Source organism: Ursus americanus, chromosome 12 (assembly GCF_024610735.1).
Source record: "Ursus americanus isolate L20-20 chromosome 12, mUrsAme1.1.p, whole genome shotgun sequence".
Lineage (NCBI taxonomy): Eukaryota > Metazoa > Chordata > Mammalia > Carnivora > Ursidae > Ursus > Ursus americanus.
Genome location: NC_142138.1, coordinates 137615 through 156185, shown reverse-complemented (window position 1 = coordinate 156185; position 18571 = coordinate 137615). Strand labels below are relative to the sequence as shown.

The 18571-nt window shown below is 41.6% G+C and overlaps 1 protein-coding gene across 9 annotated transcripts in view; it reads right to left on the bottom strand.

The window, feature by feature from the left end:
- NFYC (nuclear transcription factor Y subunit gamma) overlaps positions 1–18571 on the bottom strand; it is a 64102-nt gene that overhangs the window by 17389 nt on the left and 28142 nt on the right. For 8 of the 9 annotated variants that reach the window (XM_045799864.2, XM_045799863.2, XM_087865777.1 and 5 more), the window contains 3 exons: positions 10391–10503; positions 2730–2801; positions 1188–1301 (listed from right to left, as the gene is read on the bottom strand). In XM_045799864.2, the coding sequence (XP_045655820.1) occupies positions 1188–1301; positions 2730–2801; positions 10391–10495 (291 nt within the window). In that variant the 5' untranslated portion in view covers positions 10496–10503. Of the gene's footprint in view, positions 1–1187; positions 1302–2729; positions 2802–10390; positions 10504–14701; positions 14813–18571 lie in introns of those variants that run through there. The other variant, XM_087865776.1, reaches the window with a different exon arrangement.

Genomic DNA, 18571 nt, shown 5'->3' with positions numbered 1-18571 from the left:
TATTTCCCAGGGGACAATGATGGCACACACCTATTCACATATATATTGGTCATTTGGATATCTTTTTTTTTTTTTTAAGATTATTTATTTATTTATTTGAGAGAGAGAGAGTGTGTGTGTAGGGGGAGGAGCAGAGGGAGAGGGAGAGAAAATCTCAAGCTGACTCCCCTCTGAGCAGGGAGCCCAACATGGAGCTTGAGCCCAGGACCCTGAGATCATGACCTGAGTCAATGTCAGATGCTTAACTGACTGAGTGTCCCAGGATATGTTCTTCTTTGAAGGACCTGTCCAAGTGTTTTTCTCATTTTATTTTTTAATCTGAATTGACCTTGAAGGTAGCTTTAACTGGATCTCTCTAGAGCCACAGGCTGCCTTCAAAGCAGCATAAGGTAGTTCGCCATATTTAGCTGCACTAGAATATAAGTTTCCCAAGGGTGGGGATTTTGGTCTGTTTTGTGTATTAATGCCGTGTTAATCCCCGGAGCCCAGAACAGCGCTTGGCACACTGTGGGTGTTCAATAAATATTTGCAGAATAAATATGCATTCGATTTGTAAGTAAAAGGAAACAAAGGAGAAAACATTTTCTTGGGTTTTTTACTGAAAGACTGCCAGTATCTTCTATCTGTCACACCCTTCCTCCATGTCTGGGAAACCTTTCCTCCAAGAACTAGGACCTGGCTGTTAAGAGAAAGGCCTCTAGAGCCAATGACCAAGGGTCTTCACACAATATGAATGTTGATTTTTCTGGATTAAAATAAAAAGAAAATGAAAAAGGAGGAAGAAAGGATTCCCAGGAAGGCAGACAAGAAACAAAAAGGGCAAATGAGGTAGGTGAGATGGATTCTTCCTGGGACTATCCTTTCCTGGAGTCTCTCAAGGCTTCCAACCAGAAGCTGTTTACATCTAGAAATAGATCAGTATCACATTAGCCTGTTTATAGTGGGGGCTCACCAAGTGAGGAATTCAGTCACTGAGCTGTGAAAACCACAAGAACTGGCAATGAAGATTCTTGGTGGGGAACTACTGTCATGGCTATAGGGTAGGTCTGCCTCACAACAGTGGAGGAAGATGCCAATTTCACACATCAGCTTGACAGAAATCTAAGGAAGAACAACCACGCAAGAGAAGCAGGTGAAGGCAAAGGCAGCTGCCTGTCCAGTTTTCCCACATGCATCTACAATGTTACCTGCAGAGTCCGGCGCTTGTTATCCTCTGTGTGGATCCAGGCTCGAAGAGTCAACTCTGTGATAAAAATCTGGGCTGCCTTGGCAAAGAGCACAGGGGCTTCTGCACTGATCATCTGCAACAGACGTAGGCCCTTCCTGTCAATCACCAGCACGTCATTCAAACCAGTCCATTTGTCCCTTGCCTCATGTCCTGACATGGACAAGGGGGCAAGGTTTGGAAAATGAGAAGGTGAAAGCCTCAAGAGATTCCAAGGTAAAATAAATTCACAAGCAGGGACAAAGCAGGTAGCGGGTAGAAGAAAGGAAGAGGGAAGAAAAATACTTACTTTTCTAGGACATACCATGCACTTTCTTACTTTCATAATAGACTTTCAAAGAAACTAAGGTTTAGGAGAGGAGATGTGACTTGTCCATGGCCACAGAGCCAGTAAGTGGCAGGGTTTAGGTTCTAATCCAAGGAGAGACAATGGGGGGAAAGATAATGAGTTTGAGAGTCGATGGATTTAGGTAAAATTTCAGGCTTCCCATCCTTCTGGGCTTTATTTTTCACATACTGAAAAGAAGACAACCTTCCCGTGTTGCTGTGGGAATCAAATTAGGTGCTCCATGTAAAAGCACCCAGCACACGGCCCGGCATTTAGTAAGTGCTCAACTAATGTAAACTGCCTTGCCATGTCTGACTTCAAAGTTCAAGCTCTTGGTCAAACAAGGCTCTGAGCCCTTGGTGAGGTGGTCTGTGCAGGATATATAGCCATGCAGGACACAGCCACGGAGTTAAGGAAGCAGGAGGTAAGAACAGGGATCTTGGATCTTCTACTCTGGGTAAGTTACTTTTAACCTCTTTGTGTCTATTTCCATATCTTTATGAAGGCACTAATAATTCCTATCCTATCGAATCTCACAGGGTCACCATGAGAAGGAAGTGAGAGTTAATAAAAGGGCAAATTATTGTGAACTATTAGCTTTCTATACAAACACAAGGGACTATTAGTTTTGGGTGATAAGGAGAGTGCGTTGTTCTCTCTCCGAGAGTTGAAATGGGAAGTGGGCTCCTAGGAATCAGAAATAGCCGCCTGCAAGGAAACCTTCTCACAGGCGATGGGTCACATAAAACAACTCACAGAAAGTCATAACAGGAGAAATATCGTTATCAAACATTTCTTAGAGCGTAGAGCTCATAGCAACAACAGAGACTGCAGTAAGATGTTAACTGAGGAGATGGCGCTGTCCTGCTGATTTGATGATTTGTGTTTACCCTGCGCAATGAAAAGGACGGCTGATTCAAAAAGCAAACCCTCAGCATATTATCAACATCTGAAAAACAGGATATCCCTAATTTCCAGAGAAGCACCATGTAATAATTAAAACTGTCCAATTTAAGCTCACTTAACAATTTTAGGCAGGAACCAAATAAAACAAGCAAGAGACAATAACGATATTTTCATTCTGTTTAACCAAACTTTGAGCGCTACAGAAATGAGCAACAACCTACCCATCGTTATAGCTTCAATACGAACAATAAAAACGAATTATGAATTCACCTTCACATCTTCATCCAGTTTCATAATCTTCTTAATACGAGCCAGTGGGAGTTCCTGTACTCGGAAATCTTTCTGAAATGAGTAACAAGAGGGACATAAATGGTGGGGACAATCAGCAGGGTATGACAGGCACCATGAAACACTGTGATTGGCCTAGTCCCTCCTTTCCGAAAATACGTCAGGAGAGGAGGTACAAATTAAATGAAGAGAATCCAAGTCCCGGAGCAAAATTCTTCTTAACCCATGCAGAGATTCAAACAATTAAAGGGTTTCAGGATAAATTTACGATGCCATCTAACAGTGCCCTCGTGAAAAGCAGACCCAAAGAGTATCAGATTCTTTGCTGGCACAATTCAGAGGTGCGTTAGAAGCGTCTCTTCCGCAACCCCCCTCCCCCAAAGCTTACCAGTCTGCAATATGCAGGTTGAAATGAGACTTCTGCCTCAGGGGCATTCCTTTAAGTTGCCAGGTCTTTCTTCTATTCTGAGACTACAAGGGCAAGGTGCTGGCAGCACCTGACCACGGGGACCCAGAGCTGTCTTCAGCCAGTACTGGCTGACACTGGCTACTTCTGACCTTTGCACTAACCTGACACCAGGAATCAGGGAGGAGGGCCATCGCAGCAGCAAAGGCCTTGTCTCCAAAGTTTGCTTGAGGGTGGGGGATGGGAGCAGAAGAGTAGGGGGAAAAAGGGTGAATTTATCAGCTGCCTTTTAGGAACAGCCCTGGCACTTTTTTCTTTTAACAAACAAGACTGGGCTGGGAGAAAAGCACACGACTTTACTGTGGATAGGACTTAGGAAAGGGCTTTTTGACCAGCACTACTCCAATTATTTGTGATTTAAGCCCTTTTTTATTCTGATACTACTGATACTCAAACACATGCCCAGTGATGGACGCAATTCTAGAAATAAAAATCAATTCTGGGTTTCAAAGCTGCCGCGAAGAGAAAGGTGCAGAGGCAGAGATTGGCTAAAATCAGCGAAACCCCTACTGGGCCCTGGTGTCAAGTGCCAGATTCTATAAGTGGTCCGAAACGTGACTCACAAGCCCAAGGTGCTCACCTGGGAATGTGCACCATCACATTATGGAAGGACCAGCTATTATTTGAGATTTGGTATAATGAACGTGCATAAGTGAACTTTCTTTTTCCAAGACCAGCAGAAACCCTCAACTATATGTCAAAGAAGGCAGTGGAGCTTTTTGGAAAAAGGTCACCAGCCTCCCCAGAATCCACTTTTATGACTACAGAAGGAAGAGTCTTATGATAAAATGCACACTGAAAAACTGGATTTCTCCTCACAAACCCAACAAGCAGCTTGGGACCACTCATCTCGATAAACCTCCAACACCAATTTTTTTATCTTTTCCCTTTCCAGCTTAGGTAAAACATTTTCCAAGAAGCCTCTACTGAAGCTAATCCTGGAGTGGCAGGGCTTTACAAGTCCAAATTACTAAAATCTCGCCCAAAAGAGACAGCAGGATATATTCTTTTTGTTCTCATTTTTTTCTCCTCTTCCACTGACTCATTTGTGCAACTCAACTAAGAGTGAGTGTATGGTACCGGCTACTGTGTAAAAGATGCAAATCTATTCTTCCCTTTGAACAGATTACAGTTTAATTGTCAGAGACTGCCAGAGAAAAATATTATAACGCCCTATGCTATAGGAGGGTGGGGGTGTAAAATCCCACAGGGACAAGAAAGGAAATAACCTGCTGATGGGGCCGGGGGAGGGGCTGGAATGAATGAGAGAACTGGCAAACGCTCCATGGAAGGGCTGACATCTGAACTGTGTCTAAGGGATGTTACAAAATTTGCTTGTTGGAAAAGGATGAGAACGTCATTCAGACAGAAGCAACACAAAAAACATGGCCTATTTAAGTTTTAGATGTATGATCTTAGTACAGAGAGAGGCAGCAGGAAAGAGAATGCTGGATTGGGGCCAGACCCTAAAGGGATTAAAAAAAAACGTTTAACCACAGAAATCAATCACTGGTATGGCAGATCACACAAAACGATGATGCTAAACAGAAATGCCAAGGAGAATGCTGGGGATAACTCCTTTGGAAGGCCTCCCAGGACGATCCACACAGCACGAGATTATGGCCACAAGGTCTAACTCACTTGCACATGCACTCTCACTGAGCTTGGTTATTTAATATATTTCCACACGACTGCTCTAAAGTTTCTTTCTTTTTTTTTTTAATAACTCACAGAAAGACAAATACTATATGATTTCACTCATATGTAGAATTTTTTTAACAAAAAATTTTAATATTTTTAAGATTTTATTTATTTATTTTAGAGAGAACACAAGAGGGAAGCCGGTCAGAGGGAGAAGCAGACTCCCCACTGAGGGGGGAGCCTAATGCGGGGCTCGATCCCAGGACCCTGGAATCATAACCTGAGCCAAAGGCAGACACTTAACCGACTGAGCCACCCGAGCACCCCTGCCCTAAAGTTTCTTAACCAAAGCCAATAAGAAGACCTCCTTCCCCAAGGTGAAAAGAGAAGAATATTACTTTCAGAATTTCTATGAGACTATTCTTCAGTCAAACGCAACAACAAAAGTTTCCACCTTGGAGAGGTCTAAAATGAGGCAGAAATTTACCAAAAAAACCCTGCTCTAAGTCTCCTCCTCGAAAACCTTTTCTTTCAGGAAACTTTCTCATGACCCCCAACCCTGGAGATCTCAAGAGGCAGTGTGTGAAAAGTGGATCTTCAGATACGCATGTGTGCTTCATTACCGCTGAGAACAGCCCAGTCTTCTGTGATCTCATCCTAGCTTTCCAGTCACATGTAAGGGCTGACAACAAGCTTACTGGAGAGGGCAGCGCTCAACCAGCCATAGGCTGAGGTCCACTTACTTGCCTTTTAATTCAGTGACCCCTTGTCATTGGCAACCATGCAACTGATGTGAATCCCATTTAACTTCTCCTGACGCTGATCCAAGTGGAAGAAGTGACATACTTTTTTTTTTTTTTTAAGATTTTATTTATTTATTTGACAGAGAGAGAGACAGCCAGTGAGAGAGGGAACACAAGCAGGGGGAGTGGGAGAGGAAGAAGCAGGCTCATAGCAGAAGAGCCTGATGTGGGGCTCGATCCCATAACACCGGGATCACGCCCTGAGCCGAAGGCAGACGCTTAACCGCTGTGCCACCCAGGCGCCCCAGTGACATACTTTTTTCCCCCTACCCTTGGGAGTGATATCAGCAAGGTGGAAGAAGAGATTCTCTCAGAAAATTCTTGTGCTCCTGACCACAACCAAAGAACTACATTTAAAATGCTGCCATCTGAAACTGCCGAGTTTCAAGAAGTCTGAATTCACTCAATGAGAACTTGGAGCCAAGGAAAAGTCAATGGGTCTCAGGCTGCACCAAAGAATATCCGGAGTTTCAAATAATGATGAGAGATCTTTTCCAGGCCTACCCAGTCAGGCACTCTAGCAAAGTCAAGATTCTAACCCTCTCCAAAGCAGTGCTTCTCAAGCTTGGCTGCCTGTTAGAGACACCTGGGGAGCTTTTAAAAAACAAAAGGACTGGGCTCTACCCCAGAGTAACTGAACCAGGAATTCTAGGGGGTGGAGTTCAGGCATCATGTTTTGAAAACTCTCCTGATGACTACAACCCAAAGTGAGGGTTAAACCCTTGCTACTCAAAGCGAGGTCCTCAGACCAGAAATGGCATCACCTGGAAACTCAAAAGAAATGCAGAATCTCAGCTTCCACTCCAAATGTACTAAATAAGAATCTGTATTCTAACAAGATCTCCAAGTGGTTTATACAGACAATAAACTTTAAGCAGCACTGCTCTACAGGAAGGGCTCAAAGAGCACAAGACGTATTTTCTAAAAGTCCACCAACTTTCATCCCCAAGCTCTTGTTTAAATGGTTAACTGGTTTGTCTGTAATGTTAGAAATGTCGTTGCCCAATCTGAAGGTACCAAAGAAGGACAAGATGTACCTGGCAATTAAAAGAAAGTGATCTAGCCATCAAATTACAGCTAAGTGAAGGCTGAAAGGAACAGAGGGAATAAGGGGTGGAAGAGATTTTTTTCAAGATTCAGCATTGTCGCCCCCCCACCCGTGCCCAAAAATACAAAGTTAGCTTTTTCTTCCCCACCTTCAAAGAGGTCTTCAGAGGAGTAAAACTCAATGCCAAGAAGTCTGTTAATTAGTGTTCCCAGAGCAGGAATACAGTATTTTGCAAAATCATCCTAGTGCGCAATCATTTGGTATGATTTTTAACCAACTTCAATCCCAGCTGCACGTCACCTGGATTTATGGACAATTACAGCGTCTTTTAAGAGTGAAAAGAACATACTGGCAAAGCGGAGATGAAAGATGAATTGCTTTTGCAAAGCTCAGACCAAAATGATTGAGGCCAGAGTTCCCAATACATCATGAGATAGATCATCTAGCAAACTTCAATTTGTTTTCGGAACAATCTCTGTCCCAGTCTTAGAGAGACCACACCACCTTATGAATATTCTCAAAAGTTTTATTTATGTTTGGATAGTCCGAACATATGAATTTTTAAAAAATCTGTGAGACATTTTGAGATGTCAACCTAACATATCTGTTAGGCTCTGACATATCTCAGGAAGTCTGGTTGTAAGTGCTGTTGAGTTCTGGAAAGGCACAGACCAAATGCTAAAATACCTGGCCACGTTACACAGGCCGAGGCGCAGTCAGAGAAGCAGATGTCTTTACGTGCCATAGGCAGAGGGGAAAAGAAGAGTCTTAAAAAGGGAAAGAGCACCCCAACTTTCCTAGACTGCATTCTCACTCAAATCTGGCACTGATGTTGCTTCACACGAAATCTGAGATGGAGGAGTCTGATTCATTCAAAGATTTACTGTGCACCTATTAAATGCCAAACTTTGTTCTAAGCATCTGATGTAAGAGATCCCATGGTAGCGGTCTAGAAGTCTTTGTCAAGGGGAGAAAACTGCAGTCATCAATAGAAGAATCATTAAAGACAACTGTCCTCCTTGCTGGTCTTTCTCTTCATTCATAAAACATGAACTAAAATTGAATCCCTCAAAATAACCCACTTTGAACCTCTGGTGGACTAGCTAGCTGTCTAAATAATAAAAGCTGGTTAACACCACAATCTGCTCTTTTGGGCAATCAAACTTCAACATTAAACCAAGTCGAATAAAAATCAAAGCCCAGAGTCTCAAAGAGATACCTGAATACCCATATGCACAACAGCATCATTCACTACAGTCAAGAGGGGGAAGCAACCCAAATGCCCACTGACAGATGAATGGCTAAACAACATGTGGCACACATATATACATGGAATACCAGTCAGCTTCAGAAGGGAAGGAAATCCTGTCACACGCTACAACACGGATGAATCTTGATGACATTATGCTAAGTGAAATAAGTCCGTCACAAAAAGACAAATATTGTATGATTCCACTTATGTGAGGTACTCGGAGTGGCCAAATTCAGAAACAGAAAGTAGACGGTAGCTACCAAGGGCTGGGGAGATGGACAAAGGATACTTGTTGTTTCGGAGGTACAGTTTCAGTTCTGCAAGATGAAAAAGTCCTGGAGATCGGTTTCACAAAAATGTGAATATACTTGACACTACTGAACTGTACATTTTAATTAAAATTGTTAAGATGGTACATTTTGTGATGTTTTTTATCACAATTTTTAAAAAATCAAAACTTAAAATACAGAAAAGTTAAGTGCTGAGCTGGAACCGTGGAGTTTATCTGGCCACTTGCCTGATCCTGGATTTTTGCTTCTACGCTCAAGTTGGAGTGCAGACTTGCGGCACGGGCCTAATCCCACGGCAGCCCGGGAGGGCACTAGCTTTACACCAGGCCGACTCCTGCACACAAACCTCATAAGCTTAACTGTGAGATTACCCACCCAAAATATGAACAAAATACCCTACTTTCTATTTAATCATTTCTTTTCCTCCTCTCTCTTACATCTGAGACAGTGTAGGTAACTACCACCTTTATACCACCGAAAAGAAAATGACTTTTCAATGGAAATTCATCTGTGAACACAAACCACTCTGAGAGAGGCCAAGGCAAGTCCAGTTGCTAAAAATGCCCTAGATAAACAAACACGACCCACAAGTACATCAAAATACGATTTTTTTTTAAATCCCTGAAGTCAGTGGGGGCATTTATCATAATGAGAAGTTATTTTATTTACTCATTACCTGTTTCTAGTTTATCTCCCCCCCACCGGAATGCATGTTGTGTGAGTACAATGATCTTGTCTGTGGGGCTCACTACGGGATCCACAGTAACCAGCACAGCCACAGCAGGTGTATAAGAAGTATTGTTGAGTAAACAAATAAACTGACCTCGTATGTCTGAGGTTTAAAGGCCTAGCTCTAAGGAAGTGCAACATCAGTTCTACATTAGGAAGGAGTCCAGTGTCTGCTCTGGCAGGATGCTTAATGCCTTCAAGGCAGGAATGACACATCTAAAACACAGAGATCCTTCCATATTTGCTAAAATGACACCAAATGGAACATTCTTCATTAAGGAATTAACACTACACTCTGAAAATATTCTAATTCTAATGTATCACTTCCTGCTACCACTGCCATACCACTCTACTCCTACCCCCATCTCACTACCCACATAGTAACCCCCAGCCACGCTGAACTTCTTGCTGGTCCTCAAAACATAAGGCCCTCCCCTCTGGGCCTCCAGGCCTTTATGAATGTCATACTCTCTGCCTAAGATACACTTGCCTACCCTTTCCATCTGGTGAATGCTTCTCATATTTCAAAATCCAAAAAAACATGTCCCCTTTACTTAAAGCCTCCCTAACTCAACCAGGGAGGAATAAGCACTATGTCCTCTGTAATCCCAGAGCACTTTGACTTTTTACTGCTTCAGACTCATCACTGTGCCTGACTCAGTAAGTATTTAATAAACGGTCACTGAATAAATGACTCTGACTGTAATTACTAGACTATAAGCTCTGCAAGGGCCAGGGTAATATTTGAGTCTTCTAAGCCAGTGGTTCTCAATGAGATGATTTTAGCCCCCGGGAGACATCTGCCAATGTCCAGAGACATTTTTGGCTGTCATAAGTGAAGGAGGATTGCTACTGGCATCTAACGAGTAGAGGCCAGAGAGGCTGCTACACACCCTACGATGCACAGGACAGCCCCTCACAACAAAGAATTATCCAGCCTAAAATGCCAATAAAGCTGCTGTAGAGAAACCCTGATCTAGGTGTATCTTTCAACACCCAGAAAGAGTGCCTGCGTACAAGAGATCTGTTGTTGAATAAATTGCCTAAGAGCATTCACCAGATTCTAGAAATTTGGCAGGGCCACTGAATCAGGACGAAGAAATGAGCTGCAGCTACTGAAGGAAGGTGAGAGCTCTGCTTTTCTGCATCTCTAAAAGATATGCCTCACATTAAGCTACTACCTCTGAGTCAAAGCATCCACTATCCACCCACATGCCCAAGGAAAGCCACTAAGATATTAAAAAAAAAATCCTTGTAGTCACCTCACCTAAGGTAAATTATATTTTCATGTTCCCACTCAGAGGTCAGGAATGAACTATGCCTATGTGCTTGAGATTTAAAATGTTTTACTCTAAGTACTGGCTTATTCATCTCATAGCTCTTTACACTCTGCAAGTTTCTCGTTCTTTCTTACCACTGTTAAATTCCGGATTTCTTCCATGACACGAGGCCAGAAGGACTGTAGGCTCTGCTGGGCATCACTGCTGCTAGTACCACCAAATCCTCCTTCTGTGGACATTTTGACAACTGAAAACAAACACACACATGAGATACATTAGAATTAATAAAGACAGACTTTCTGTCCAGGTTATTTATATCTTTCCTTATGGCTGTTTTCACTAATTCATTCAATTTTTCAATCTGAGAAGGTATATAATTGTGCTGAAGAGGTTTCTTAACAGAGACTTGAATGTTAGCAAAAACATATGGAAAGAGTTTCCCCTTCTATCCAACTTATACCACAGAGACTATGAAGGAGCTCTAACTAGAAAACCTAAAATCACCACAAAGTCAAACTGAAATCTTAATGTGAATCAAGGTCTTGTCTTAGGAGGAGACAAAAAGGGCACTTGGTTGATACCCTAGTCTGGTCCATAATTTTCAACGCCATTCCCTCTCAAGTTCACCATGGTTTCCCACACTCCACACTACAGCCTGCAGCAGATATATATCAGTCCCAATGACTGATACTGTATAGAAATGTAAACCCAAGTCTTAAAAGTAAGAGCCCATTTTATTCTTTTGTTTTAGACACTGTGGTCCCATTTCTTTGAGGCTACTCTTAATTACTATTTGTTCTCATCTCAAGCTAATCTGTCTCAGAGGGCACAGAAGCACTATAGTTTTGGCCAGTAATTGAGTGGGTAGCACCAAGTCTCTGAACTGAAACTACTTCCCAATTCTTTCCTTACCTGAACCTTTCTGTTAGGAACAAAGCCAAAGCATACATACCATTAATTGGAAGATTTAAAGGCATTTGAAAAACAATAGGGAATGAAATTTAGGATAGAGAAAAAAGGGTAAGAACCCGCATGCAGTCAACTGCTTTTGTGATGGGGGAAGGAAGATAAATAAGGATCCCTGAATCAGTTTTAACTGTAGATAATATTGTAAAGTTTTGTAAGATTTACAGGGGGAAAGTATAAAACTCCAGATGGCTTAAATGCTTATGTGGAAAATACTTAAATGCAAGAAACAGTTTAATTAAACACAAAGAATAAGAAACTTAGTGATGTCCTAAGAATTTCTATTCTGGGAAATTATTTAAAAAGGTTTAACACGGGGGCGCCTGGGTGGCACAGCGGTTAAGCGTCTGCCTTCGGCTCAGGGCGTGATCCTGGCGTTCTGGGATCAAGCCCCACATCAGGCTCCTCTGCTATGAGCCTGCTTCTTCCTCTCCCACTCCCCCTGCTTGTGTTCCCTCTCTCGCTGGCTGTCTCTATCTCTGTTGAATAAATAAATAAAATCTTTAAAAAAAAAAAAAAAAGGTTTAACACGCCAGTGACAAGATGCTGGCAGAGAGCTATGGAAATCATTAAGAACTAATTCTGAAAGGCTGAGAGAAAAGCACCAAAGTCAGGTGTTGCGTGACCAAACGTGTTCCTTTCCAGACCCCATGAGGACACATGCTGGGCAGATCCTTTCCGTCAGCAGAGTGGAATGAAGACCGATATATCTAGGTTTAGACTTAGGATGTTTGATTCCCTCTTAAATGTTTGCCTGGGATTGTCCAAGAGGTCTCTAATTTTTTATTTTTCTTTTTCCTTCTAAAGGAAATAATGAGAGGAAAGAGATGGAAAGAAAACAAGAGTAAAATCTTCAAAGCAGATTTCACTCTGGTGTAATGACATTAGTGGGTGATGATGTAATGGGAAAAGATTTGGAGCCAACTTCTGGTGCTAGAGGCCAACAAGCAGCCCTATACATCAACAGGAACTCTTAAGTAATAGGAAGCAATATGATCTTGGAGTTTCTGGAGGGAATTAAAATGAAGAGTGTTGAATCATAGTTGAAATGACTAGATAAAATCTTCAGTCCTCAATAACCAAGTATGGACCTCTCAACTGAACTCCCATGACATTTTCATTCATCACCGTATGCACAGGGCCTATACACTATTCTCCTAGATACACTAAGAACAAATAATCTTTGAAATCTGAAATCAAAGTAATCTAAAGAAGTTTATTTTTAATAGATACTTACAAGGTACTGATGACAATGAAGAGAGACTCTAACCTTTTATTTTTAACAAAATAAATATTTTTATTTTTTAAAAGATTTTATATTTATTTGAGAGAGAGAGAGAGAGCACAAGCTGGGTGAGGGGCAGAGGGAGAAGCAGGCTCCCCGCTGAGCAGGGAGCCCATGTGGGACTCGATCTCAGGACTCAGGGATCATGACCTGAGCTGAAAGCAGACGTTTAACCGACTGAGCAACCCAGGCGCCCCTTGACTTTAACCTTTTAAAATGTAGCAAACAAAAAATCTTTCTAGAAATAAAAATAAACATCAAAAACTTAAAGAATCTAACCTTTCATTGTATGGATCCATGGACAGGCCTGATCTTAGCAAAACTGGCCACACAAACTGCTACAGTCAAAGGATGAAGATGCACACCACACCACTGCCGGTGTGGTATCTTTGTATACCTGCTAGTGATGGGTAGGTTCAGTTTGAGTGAGATTTAGAAAGCTGGTAACAAGGTTTGGTTGTCCTCTGATCTGTTCCCACAAACATTACAAAGGCACACAATTCAAGAAGCACCTTTAAACTTTATCTGTGGACAGTCTGCTTTTAAATTTTGAGCTATCCCAACTAAGGATGTGCTGGTGTGATCAGTTCCCAAACATCAGTGCAGTCAACAGATCATGAATGAATCTCGCTGGCTCAGAGCCACACACTGTTGGGAATGAGGGTGAGGTATAAAACAGAAGTTAACAAGTCTTTCTGGAACTGAGAAATGTGTTAAAGGTTAAATTTCTAACTTCAGAGGCCCATCTACATTAGAAAATCACAAATGGATAATGGCAAAATACACAAGTCAGTAATAATGTCCTTTTATTTTATTGCATCATAAATGTTTAGGACTTAAAAAAAAGACATCAAGAGCCACCAAGGCTCACCCCTCTAAGAACACACCCACAGCTCTATTCCAACCTCTGCCAACCCCCACAACCCATCACAAGTGGTATTCAGCTTCAATATGAGCATGTCCGTCCCTGGTTCTAGGAAACTGGCTTACTGGTAAGGTACGATTTTCCATCTTTGGACAGCTCTGACTGTTCTTTATATTAAGTTATATTTGCAAAGTTCCATTTGAGCTCTGGATTTAGAGTTTCAGCCCTTACGATTTTTCCATCCAGAAACCTCTTTTTATAAATTCTTGACTTCAAAAACAAAGCTATTCTCATCAGAAACAGAAGATCTTCTCATGAGGAACATGATTTCTAGCGTCTTTGCAGAGATGATTAGTAGGTAATTCTTTTAATACCTCTTAAAAGAATGTAAATTGTTACTATAAATTCCTAGAAAAGGTGACTACTTTTGTTCAAAAGGTTTTCCTTGGGGTGCCTGGGTGGCTCAGGTCATGATCTCATGGTTGTGGAATCGAGCCCCACTTTGGGCTCTACGCTCAGCAGGAAGTCTGCTTGTGGATTCTCTCTCTCCCTCTGTTCCTTGCCCAGCTCTCTCTCTCTCTAAAATAAATTAAAAAACCTTAAAAAAATTTTTTTTCCTCAAAGCAGATTCAGTCATTAATGGGGCTTTAAAAACTAGACCAAATCTCAAGCAAAAGATTTTATAAAAATAAATTGCTGTTCTCAATAGTTTCTGACTGTGGCACAGGATTAAAATAACGAAACCTAATCAGTAACAAATTTTGTTCACTAAACACCCCAACAAGCTAAAAAAATACATACTAACCTTAGTTAATCTTATCACTTCTCCCTTTAGTAAATAAATACACTGATTGCAACTAAGTTGATTTTGCTACAGAAACAGCCTATTCATAACATATACAGCCCAAGGAATATGTGCCAGATCCAATTTCTAGGGTAATGAGAAGGTATGTATTTAAAAGTAAGAAAGACTAATATTTCAGGATCCTTTTTTTTTTTCTTTGAGAGAGAGAGGGAGGGAGGGAAGAGCGCATGCATGCACACATGAGCAGGGGGAGGGAGAGGGGGAGAGGAAAAAGCAGACGCCAGGATGAGCCCAGAGCCCAATGTTAGGGCTCAGTCCCAGGACCCCTGAGATCATGACCTGAGCCAAAGTCAGATGCTCAACCGAATGAACCAGCCAGGCACCCCCAGGATCCGTTTTATTCCATGTTAAATTGCTATCTCTATCACAGGATAAAGCTAGTTACATACAGTTGACAACAAAACTGCCTTAAGACCAAGTGCATTGCTTTAGATCACTCATGAAACATGCAGCATTAGGGGCACCTGGGCGGCTCAGTCAGTTAAGCATCCAACTCTTGATCTCAGCTCAGGTCTTGATCTCTGGGTTGTGAGTTCAAGCCCCACACTGGGCTCCACACTGGGCATGGAGCCTACCTTAAACAAACAAAGAAACACAACAAAGACAACAAATACAGGTCACTTTTGGGGCGCCTGGGTGGCGCAGTCAGTTAAGCATCTGACACTTGGTTTCAGCTCAGGCCCTGATTTCAGGGTCATGAGATAGAGCCCTGTATCAGGCTCCGACCTCAGCAGGGAGTCTGCTTAAGATTCTCCCTCCTACCTCTGGGGCTCGTGCTCTCGCTCTAAAATAAATAAATAAATCTTAAAAAAAAAAAAAAAAGCAACATGCAGCATAGAATTTCCCAGATTTAATTCATTATTAATCTTAGATTTATCATTCATGTTCATTAATTACTTCATAATACTTGAATAAGATGTCTGTTTAACTGTTTATAATAAAGATGTAAGGATCAGATGAAGTATCTAATGGTTGTTGCCAGAAATAATCTCAACTCCCAGTATCTATTAATTTATCTGCTTTTAAAAACAGTTTGCTTTCCAAAGCTAGAAAGGGGACACTCAAAGTCCATCACAAAAAGGCTGTTTCTCCAATGCTCAACTCAACTGCCATCTGTCCACAAGTCTTCTCTAAACATCCCCAACCGGACATGACCACTCCTTCCTGTGAACCTTCAGAGCCCTTGATCTACACCTCTTTCTGCCCTCACCATGTTATCTTTTATGATCATTATTTATGTGTATGTCTTATCATATTTCCCCTTATGGTTTACAAGCGCCTTGTGGGTAGGACCTGAATATGATTCATCTCTGGATCTCTCACAGCATCTAGCACACAGTCTGACAGATTACTCCTGAATGAAGGGGCAAGAGAGTTCCTGGGTATGGCCTTTCTGAGAAAAAGAGGTCTCTCGGAAGGGCTGGCCCTGAAATAGACTTAATGGGATTGCCTGAACAACCAAAGGAAGTGGTTATACAAGCTATCCTGTGAAGCTCAGCATAAATGAGGTTCTCTCTGGGCCTTTAAAACAAGAAGGACAACAATCAGAAATCCACCTGAAACTGACTTACTGAAGTGAATTTAAGATAAAAGGACAGGGTAGGAAGGCCACAATGTCCCCCTCACCAACACCCTGAAGCTGCAAGGCGGACTGGAAGCCTGGAAACACGGGTGCATACCACTCCTGAGTATAAATCTTTTGAAAGACAGAACTTTTCAGAAAAGTGACCAGGACAGATTAGTAAAGTTCGAAAAAATTAATGACAACAGGTAAGTAGAAGGAGGGCAAATGCCTCTGTTTGGCCATTCTTTAGCAGGAAGATAAAGAGAAAATCATAGAGGAGATAAGATGATTCAATCTGATCATTCAAGGATGGAAAAATCTAGCTGTCACGCTAATATCCAGTTACTCTTTACCACTGATGAAGAAAGAAAAAGACCTAACAGTTTTCAAAACATCTCAGAAGCAGAGTGCTCCTCGTTTTAAGATCTTGGAAATCTTTCAAGCTCTTGCTCTTGACCAGGTACCATGGCTCACCAAATCCTCCCTCAGTGATACAATCAGAATAAAACAGGATTTACCAAAGTGATCAACCTCATGAAATACAAAAAACTATAAGGTTTTATTGCAATATTCCCTGGTTTCTAAAATTCTGTACCTTTAGACTCTAGCTCTCTTTCCTTGGCATATACCTCATTCTCTCTCTGAGAGTCCTTTATAACATGCCCAAACCCACTATACAGTCTTTGAAATAACTAAAATCAAATAGATGTTGTTGGGAGATAATACCTAAAACCCTCACATAACTGTTCAAGGAAAAAAGGTCAAAGAAAGCTCCCCTGAAATGAAACCCAACCCTTGACCAACACTGCTTCCTATTAAAGTAGTAGAGCTGAGCCACTCCAGGCGGTCAGGGTTACCCAAAAATAACACTCTCATTGTCAAATGCAAGCTAATATATCCCACCCCAGTTTTAACTGAAAAATCTAAACATTGGTACCATGTTTCCCTTAACGACCCCCCCAAATCCAGCTTACAGCCTTTAGGCCGTAGGCAACCCCAAACATTGCTGTGTACCTCCCTATGTTCAGAGCACCTGTCTTCTTCATTCCCTTTGTGACCTGCATTGCTGTGTACCTATGTTCAGAGCACCTGTCTTCTTCACTCCCTTCGTGACCTGCATTGCTGTGTATCTCCCTATGTTCAGAGCACCTGTCTTCTTCACTCCCTTCGTGACCTGCATTGCTGTGTACCTTCCTATGTTCAGAGCACCTGTCTTCTTCACTCCCTTCGTGACCTGCATTCCTGTATCTCCCTATGTTCAGAGCACCTGTCTTCTTCACTCCCTTCGTGACCTGCGTTTTGATCACGTCTTCCTGTCATTAGATGACATACTTTTTATTTTGCCCAACTGGCAGCACTTTCACATGCATTTTATTATGTTCCAGTACTGTTCAAGTATTTACTGAAGTTAGTTCCAGGTTTATTTGAATTAGCCAACTGCTGGGATGTTATATTTCAAATGGTGAGTGAGCAATGCAGAGAAAGAAAGAATATTAACATGAATAACTAGATGGATAAGAAAGGCGTAGGATTTAAGCTTATTTGTGCTTGCCATGTTAGAAATTCTTCCACGCTACAAAGAAAAGTGTAAATGAAATTTGAGAACAAAGACTTTTTAAACAAAACAATTCTACCAACAGACGATTCAGTTCTAATGTTTGTACAGATGGACTTGAGGATATACGCCATTTTCGATCATGGCTAAGAGCATATCAAGCCTTAAGGAGGCATACTTTCTCTACAATAAAGCGAATCTCAAACCAACAATTTCAGGAAGAAAACAGCACTACTCTGGAAACTGAAAGACCTGTGTTTGTTAACTGGCCTGCTGCCTACTAACTGGTAGCCTTGGGCCAGTCATTCCACTAACCCACTCCAGGAGCATGTATACTGAACATACAGGGGTGGTCTGGTATGGAAGACCTTCACTTGACCAATTGAGGGTGCAATAAATGAATGAATACAAAAGACGACAGGGTGATTAGAGAGAAAAGAGGGGTCAGCAATCTTTAAGCTCATCTAAGGTTTCTACTTAATCACGCGAGAAAGCACTAAGCTTAGTGCCAAAAACCTTACTACTTAAATTCTAAACCCTTACATAACTGGATACCAGCTAGTCAAACTTACTGGCAGGTTATTACACAGCACCCACCACTGTAAGTATGAATATCGAAGCCTGACTGCAGACCTCTTTCCCCAACCCTGATTAATGCCAAGTTCAATGTTTGAGGGTACGCCTGATTCTAGCTCCGAGAAACTAAGTATGAAGCTGTTTCTCAAACTGCCTACTGGGAGAACCATGCTTCCCAAAAGACTAAGGGTTGGAACTAGCTGCACATTATTCTCCCTAAAGATCTGTTCACAAGGACACATTTTTAAATTGGCAGCAGAAACACTTTTCCTTCAGAAACAAAAACATGTTTCTGTTTCCTATCTACTACAACATAATCTTTTAAACAAGGGCCAGATCATAATACAGTTATAACTGGAAAAAAATGAAGGCATAGCAACTGGTATAAGCATAATGAAACTGATAGGAAGGCATGAACAGAACAGTGTAAGATCTGTTTCTGTGGAAGAGAAAATGGTATGTAAACATCTTACTTCGCATACTTTCTTCCTCATTTGTTTATTAATGTTCAACTTAAACCATCTTTGCATATATGACAGCAATAAAACACTATTTTGTATGACAGAGGAAAAAAAATCAAGTATTTCAGTGGAGTACTCTAAAGCATGAGTCTGGGAACGAGAGCCCACAGGCCGAAAC